The sequence below is a fragment of the Physeter macrocephalus genome, chromosome 4 (genome assembly GCF_002837175.3).
Source record: "Physeter macrocephalus isolate SW-GA chromosome 4, ASM283717v5, whole genome shotgun sequence".
NCBI lineage: Eukaryota > Metazoa > Chordata > Mammalia > Artiodactyla > Physeteridae > Physeter > Physeter macrocephalus.
Window position 1 is genome coordinate 17,297,175 of NC_041217.1, and position 8,267 is coordinate 17,305,441.

An 8,267-nucleotide genomic window follows, 5' to 3' on the forward strand; every position below is an offset into this window, starting at 1 on the left:
CCTTCACCCTTTTTTTTAACATGTAAAAAAAATTTATCTATTTATTTTTGGCTGTGTTGGGTCTTTGTTGCTGCGCGCGGGCTTTCTCTAGTTGTGGCGAGCAGGGGCTACTCTTCCTTGTGGTACGCGGGCTTCTCATTGTGGTGGCTTCTCTTGTTGTGGAGCACGGGCTCTAGGTGCACAGGTTTCAGTAGTTGTGGCTCATGGGCTCAGTAGTTGTGGCTCGAAGGCTCAGTAGTTGTGGCTCGTGGGCTCTAGAGCACAGGCTCAGCAGTTGTGGTGCACAGGCTTAGCTGCTCTGTGGCATGTGGGATCTTCCCGGACCAGGGCTTGAACCCATGTCCCCTGCATTGACAGGAGGATTCGTAACCATTGCACCACCAGGGAAGCCCCGCCGATGGCTTTTTTTTAGAGAAAAAGAAGCACAGATTGAAGAGAAGTAAGAAAAGTGAGAAAGAAAATGGAGCAAAGGAAGGAGAGAAAATAAGGAGAGAGAGAGGGAAAAAAAAAATAAACCAAGAGAGTTGTATGTGCTTTAAAGAGTGAGACAATAGCAGAGAAGAGTGGCCTCAGTCACCTACTCCAACCAGGAGGACAGCCTCCCACTGTGACATCATTCCAAAGGAATATGTCCCATTCGTGGTCCACCTGCCTGCAAAAGTGGGTCCAGGTGCCCTCTCCATACACAGTCCTGAGCACGATGAGAAACATAGAAGAATCAAAACAAAATAGGTGTTCCACATAAATGAGGTTTTTATGAAGGGCATGGAAACTTTGGAGTAGACACTAGAAACACCGTGTCTGTCATAGCGCAAGAAAACCAACCACTGTGGGCCAGCATCTCTGTGATTTTACTTTTTTTATTTTGGTTTTGTGTAAGAAGGGGCCAAAACGGTCCTGCTGACAGCGTGCACAGTCTCAAATAGCAGTCAGATGAAGGCCAAGTCACATAAGCTGATGCTGACACAGTGACTCCCAACTGCCAGCAGCACATTAGGTCTGTCCCCTGCTCGGAGACACCCACTTTCCACCACAGATGCTCCGGTGCTGGGTTACATTTAATAGGAGGGATGGCCGGGGAGAACATCAGAAACCACTGGTGATGCGCTGTTTATCCCTCAGTCACTTTGTGTTAAGTTGCTGTGACTTGAATGTCAGCAGTGTTTGGGATGTGGTAGTGAAATCGAATCTATCTCCCGTGTGCCAAGACAAATTTGAGAAAACCCCCAAACACAATTGTCTTGGTTTCTTGCTGGCTGTGTCCGCGCACATACAAATAGCAGCTCATTTCTTGCCCTCCAATCATGTGGCGGGTTGCTTGTCTTGCTGCTCTCTGGGGAATGTCTAATGAACCCCAAACTACTTCCCTCAAAGCTGGGGATGTCAGGAATGAGGGGCCACTACACCCGTTAAGCACTGTCAAAAGTCCACGCCAATTACTGCAGAGCTGTGGGGAAAGTGCAGTCATTTCTGGAAAGGGGAACGAAGAGTTTGTTCTGTTTGTTTGAGGAGCTTGAGGATGAGAGCCAGCGGATGCTACTGAGGATAGAGGCACCAGACACATCTCGTATGGGCGTCCAGATGATCCTGGGCAGTCCTAGTGTTAGCAAAGTGCCTCTTGGGGGGAACTTCCGCATGAACAAGCCCCAGATCTCCAAACCAGAGCCATTCTTTTAAGGAGTATCAGTGAAAATACTGGGCCTGGCGTTAAAGTTTCTGGAGCTTTACTGCAAGGTCAAACAGATCTCTAGTTATGCAGGAGCTACTTCTTTGTGCCCGTTTTTGCAACAGTGCTCCAGTGAGGGTGTTGGTCTTTCTGCCTGGGGTGGGATTCACGTCTCTGACTCAGGGGACTCTTTTGCACGGAAGGCAGGATATTGTGGTGAAAAGCCAGAGCTTTTGATTGACAGGCCAGCTTCACCTTGCCCTTAGCCAGGAGTTATTTCACTCTCCTTGCTCTTGATTTCTGAATCTGTGAAATGGGGATTAAAAACACCTTCTTATGGGCTTCCCTGGTGGCGCAGTGGTTGAGAGCCCGCCTGCCGATGCAGGGGACGGGGGTTCGTGCCCCGGTCCGGGAAGATCCCACATGCCGCGGAGCGGCTGGGCCCGTGAGCCGTGGCCGCTGAGCCTGTGCGTCCGGAGCCCGTGCTCTGCAACGGGAGAGGCCACAACAGTGAGAGGCCCGCGTACCGCAAAAACAAACAAACAAACAAACAAAAAAACAAAAAAAACCCACCTTCTTAGCAGACATGAAGCATATAAAACTATTAGAAAATGGGAGGGGATTGTGAAGTAAATTCTGAGGCTGCAGTGAGACCAGGCCATTCTTTTTTAGGGGGGGGGGGGATGGTGGGATAGACATATTTTATTCATCCCTAACCAGTTCATAACACTGAAGGGAAGGGAAGCCTGGCCAAGTTCATTATGGTTAGACATTGTCTAGGGCAGATGTTATCCAATCTGGATGTAAAACAGAATCACCTGGGATTCACACAGTAGGTCTGGGATAGAGGCAGGTAATAAGCATATTCATAAGCCCCCCATGTGACTCTAAAGCAGGTGGTGAGGGACAGTCATCTGATGTAAAATTTAGGGGAGAAAAAATACTTTTTTGGAGGCTCCATCCATGGAGAATATCAACATGAGAATGATGAAATGGCAGAGCTGCAAGTGAGCTGGGTGGCCATCTGGCTCAACAGGCTACCAGATTCAGGATAGATGATCGAAGCCTTGCCTCCCTAAAGGCTGAGCTCTGGACATCCTTGGGGTGTTTCTTTCAGGCTCCACGTCTGCACCTTCTGGCAGAGCTCCTCACGTGTTGGTGATGTTGTAAGAGCTTTCTCTGGTTTGTGTTCAGAGTCATTTATAAACTGTCCCGGGACACTTAGCTGCTTCTCTACCCCTTCTCTTCTAATTAAGTTAGGTGGTAAGAGAGTGTTCTCTCTCGGTGGGACATTCAAGGAAGGCCCAAGAACCATTTAGCATCTTTGCTGCAGGGTGGAGAGGGGGATAGGAAGGGACGTTTTTGAGGGGGAATTTGTGCGAGACCCAGTGCCTGAATGCTCTGTCTGCTGGCTTGTGTGAACTGACAACCTGAGTCAATACATATGAGATAGGAAATTATTTACTTCCTTATATAGATGAAGAAACAGGCTCAGAAAATCCCGCTGATGTCCCTCTTGCCCCATAGCTAGGACTTTTTGATTGGGGGTTAAAATTCAAATGGCCTTAAAGGTCCCACTGCATTCGGATCCTATAACTGTATGTGACTGTGGAAGGACTAGCTACTTTCTCCCACCGGGCCGCCTCTGAATATGCTGCCAGCCTCAGCTGAAACAGCCGCCCCCATGCCCTGCCCGGAGATGTTCAGGTGTGGGCGCCTGACGCCGGCTGTCCTGGGCGCAGGGGTCAGGGGGCTGAGCTCCAGTCCCGGGGAGGCCTGGAGGTGACGGGAGGGTGGCCCAGCACGTGAGTGAGGCCCCATGCCCCTGCACGTGCTCCGTTGTCCCGTCAGACTTCACGTACGAAGCCTAAATTCAAAGGTGAAATGATTAAGGGTCTCAAGATGGTGACCACAGAGCATCAAACTCCAGTGTGAGGCTTTTCTGACCTTGGGACCCGGTACCACCACCCTGGTCACGTGCCCATGAAGCCATCCCTGGGCCATGGGGAACCAAAGAACTCTTAAGTGAAGGTTCCTGGCCGCAGGGTGTTAACACAAGGAGAAGATGATTTACAAATGAGCTAATCGATAATTTGGAAGAGACGACAAGTCAACCTAGAATGCTTATAAAAGTAGCTTGTGATCCTATGCTATCACAGGTTTAGGTGTCCTGTACATGATTACTTTGTAAATCAGTAGCTAGATTTCCTCCCTTTCTTTTTTTTCCTCTGCCTGTTCCCCCAAGTGGGATTTAGCAGGGATGTGTGGGCCGGGTTGAGGGGAGGGGAATACCACTCACTGGGTGGCATTCTGGAATCTTCCATGTGCAAGCTTTTCCACGAGAGGAAGGCACAGGGGGCAGTGGGCGGCAGGGAAGGGGAGAAGCAGAGCAAGCCTGGTGGCCTGAAATCCACAGGGCTAGAGGAAGGTGCATCTGATCGAACCGAAAAAAGTGGGTCAGACATCGAGAGGAGAGTGCCAGCTAGGATGAGCCTGGGCAAGTTAGCAAAGGCCAAACACACAAGTCCCCGACTACCTGGCAGTGGGGTAGGAACTGGATCGGAATTCCAGAGGCCCTTAGAGAGATGTCCCATTCCAAAGGGGGAAATGAGTTCTTGGAGAAGGTGGAGAAAAAAGCTACATCCCTCCAAGGCTGGATGGGTGGATTAGGGCTGCCCTAGCCATTACCTACCTACCCAGCCACACCGAGCCTCAGCATCCAGGCTGGGTGTAGTGGGGCCACGTTGAGCTCTTTGCACCAGGCGTCCAAAAGCCTTTACGAGGTAAGGGCAGGGTCACAGTCTAGGCCCCAGCACTTTGCTGTGATTTTTCTTTTTTCCCCCAAACGTAAGGATATTTGGCAAGTCGCTCAAGTTCCTCAGCCAGGCAGGGGACTGGTGACCCGTAGCAGAGGGCAGCCAGGGACAGCTGGGGCTGACCCTTAGAAGTGGTAGTCAGCTCTTTAGTTACCAGTCTTTATCCAGTGAGTTCCCACTCTCGGGTGCTGGGGCAGGGGTGTGGGAAAAGCTGCTGTGTCCTGCTGGCCTGGTCCCTTCACTGTGGTCACAAGACCAAAGCCGACGTGCTGGTGGGGAATGCTTAGCTGCCATTTCACCTCCTGTGAAACGCTTCGACTTATAAAGCAAGAACCAAAACTGTGGATTTGTATTATCAGGCAGTTGAAGCAGCCGAAATGGTTATAATGGCCAGAGGGGAGGAGGGCCGTTTGCCAGGGTATAGGGAGCAGAGCCGAACAACGTACTTAACTATCAAGCGATTCCTGTAAATATTTGCAAACACCCCTTCAGAGCTCGAAAGCCTAGGACAGGATCATTGGATGATTTGCTTAGAAGAAGGAGAAACAAAATTGACCTCCTGGTCCAAAGCGGCCATAAAAAGAAAGTGTGTTTATGGGCAGAGGACCAGAAAGGGAAAAAAATTGTTCAAAGTTTAATAAACACAAAAGAGAATAAAAATAAATCTCAAGAGCACTTATTTACAAACTTGATGGAAGGATAAGGTTGGGGTTGGCGGGTGTGAATGATGGGTGTCTGTGGAAGTAACACAGGCCTGAAGGGGGTTCCCATAAGAGGGAGAAAACCAATGAGATGTTTACTCTTGCTAATGACAGGAAATGCACTGAAGCAGCTTTGCGCTTTCAGGATGCTCTTTCAAAGCATGTTTGAAGCTTCTGCTGTCTAACGGGGAGGCCATGCGAACTTGAATGCAGCCACTAGGCCTGTGGAAGGTTCTGGCCAAACTAGAGAGTGTGTGAAGCCAGGAGGCCTGGCCGCAGCCCTCCCCAGGCCTCTCTACCTGGGCCCCCAGAGAGTTTTCAGCTGAGCTGATCAGGATGGGACAAGCCTGTCCAATCACCTGGGCTGGGCACGTTCCAGCGGAGAGAAAGGTCAGTTTGTTCTTGCAGCTACCTTTGCAAATTGCTAAGCTAGGGGGCTCCCGAAACCTTCCTGGCTGGGTGAATGTTTGTCTGCCTGAAACTGTCCACCAAGTATTTCACGATAGTGATGCGGCGGGCCATCCCCGTGTCCGCATGAATACCTTCTTTTCTCTGAAACGTGGGTGCTTTAGATTTGGGGGGTTTTGTTTTCTTGCTTGTTTGTTTTTGTTTCTGAGGCTTCTGAGCTACAAAGCTTCAATTCACACAGTCCTTTGTGAAGCAGTCATCGAGCAGAGCATGGTTTGAAATTCACCACATCCCCATGAGCTGCTTTCCAGCAGCCACAGGACATGGGAAAGGGATGGGGAAAAGCCTCTATGAGGGAAAAAAGTTCAGAGCTCTTAAGATGAGGAAATGTTGGTGTGTTCCTAGCATTTTTTTTTTTTTCAGTGTAATTGTCAGGGCATGGATTTCCCAGGAAATCACAAAAGGTATTTATTTCTATTTTAAGATCAGCAGGATGGTTCACTTATTTAATAAGAAGCTAGTCTTGCCAATAGCCAGATGCCTGAGTCTTTCAAGACTCTTGTTGATGACCAACTTCGTAAGCAGTGGATATTTGGTGAGCTCCATGTGTGCAGAGCCCTGTCCTAGGTAGATGGGGAAAAATAAAGACCTGGAAAGAATGCTTAGTCCTCAAGATTCTTAAAATTTCATGGGGAAACAAAATAAGCAAACATAATAATGAAGTAATAAAAACATTTGTAAGAAGCCGTAAAAAAATGAATGATTATGTTGCAATGAAGTGACATAATTGAGGAGGGGGTAGAAAATCATGGAGCCGTCAGAGTTGGATGGAACATTCCATAATAATGAAAGTAAGTTTGCAGGAGATTTTGGAAGAGTATTGTAGAAATATACCTATTCTACCTATACTGTAGGAACGTACCTGTTGTAACAGGTGGCCTGCCCAGTGTAGCTGCTTAATAAATCGGTGTTGTATATGAAGTATGGGGATAGAATTTGGACTTGCTTTGGTTTGGGGGTAACCTCAAGTTGCATATTCAAAGGCAATGACAGGTTACTACAAAATAACAGCAAAATTCTAGCAGCCCATGAACTTGAAATTGCTGTGGGCTTTCTGCATCTCTGTATTTTTCATGGCTCAGAACAGAAGGCATTTGGGTTGTTTTTTTTTTTCTCTTCATTAGCTAGGATTCCCTCCCTCCAATGGACATTTATGCCAAATAAAGAATTTTAAGACTGGACTGGTATAGCCATAATCTGTGTATTTTTATTCAAATGTCCTCACCCTAACTTGTCTAGAGGGTGTATTTGGTCCTATGTGTGTGAAAGACCAAATTATCAAAGCCAAAAAAGATGCAGTCCATGAAGCTGGAGAGAGCAGAGTGTTTGAGTGCCAAAATTTCAAGGAAAAAAAATACATGGGCAAACTGCTTGCCATTAGGAGCTCTTTTCCTGGCACAACTGATGAAAGTGTACGCAAGCCCAACGGCTCTCTCCAGGCATCCACTGTCATGAACTTGTTCCAATTTATAACCATCTAGGGTTTTCCACCACTCTGTCAACTTTCAAAGGAGAGGGTTAACTTTATAGCCTCAAATGGAGTTGGAAGTGGTTTGTTAATCCCTATTAATCGGCTGCTCCTGTAACCAAATGCAGATGTTTATATTTTTTTTTCTGGTTCAATTGTTAATGATATTAAATTGGCCATTGGAAATGAAATCATTCTGTAGATATTTCCCGTATGGTTTCTTAAGCCTGTCTCATGCTGCGTGGTCTTTTGTGAGAGAACAATGGATTTTTATCATTTTGAATGATTGCCCTAACTTTTTACAGATGCCATCCCGCCCACTTTCTACAGACCCTACTTCAGAATTGTCCGATTTGACGTCTCCGCCATGGAGAAGAATGCTTCCAATTTGGTGAAGGCCGAGTTCAGAGTCTTTCGTTTACAGAACCCGAAAGCCAGAGTGCCTGAACAACGGATCGAACTGTATCAGGTAACTTTTGTTTGCGTTGTTTGAATGGACAATCAGTTTGAAGTCTTAGGATAAAGGACTTCCTACAGACTGAGATTTTTCTGAACTGAGATACGCCCTTTTCTACACGCATAATCATGACATAGACCCTCATTTATTATTCCTCTCACAGTGACAGTTCATTCCTCACTTTCTCAGGAAGGCAGAACATTTAGAGTGAAGGGGGGAAGCTCTGGGCATGAATGGCTAGAGTGCCCATCCTCGGGAGGGCTCAAGTCCAGAAGCCCACCCCCTACTCTGTAAAGTCAGATGATGTAGGACCAGTCTCAGCCCAAGGAGGGAAGTCAGCTACCTTTCTTTTCTCATTCGATGGCCATCCCTTTCTCCTTTTCTTCCCTCCTCACTTCCTTCCTGTTGTCTCCCTCTCCATCTTTTTCACTCTCTTTTCTTCCTCTCTTTGCTACCTCCCGTCTCTTCACTAACCTCATCCTGCCTCCTTTACCTCTCTGATTCTACCCGCATTCTAGTCCATCCCACACCAGAGGCACATCCTCTGTTCACCACTGTCCACCATGATTTCAGGCAGCCCTGACATCTCATCTCCCTAAGTACAGTTGCTAGGCAACTGTGTCAAAAGATGATGATGGTGGTGATGATGATGATGATGATGATATGATGATGATGACGATGTGATGATGAT

At 47.6% G+C, this 8,267-nt stretch overlaps 1 protein-coding gene across 3 annotated transcripts in view; it reads left to right on the forward strand.

Moving 5' to 3' along the window:
- Window positions 1-8,267, forward strand: part of TGFB2 (transforming growth factor beta 2) — a 91,596-nt gene that overhangs the window by 51,905 nt on the left and 31,424 nt on the right. For all 3 annotated transcript variants that reach the window (XM_007126132.4, XM_007126133.4, XM_007126134.4), the window contains one exon: window positions 7,425-7,588. In XM_007126132.4, coding sequence (XP_007126194.1) covers window positions 7,425-7,588 — 164 coding nt within the window. The remainder of the gene's footprint in view (window positions 1-7,424; window positions 7,589-8,267) is intronic.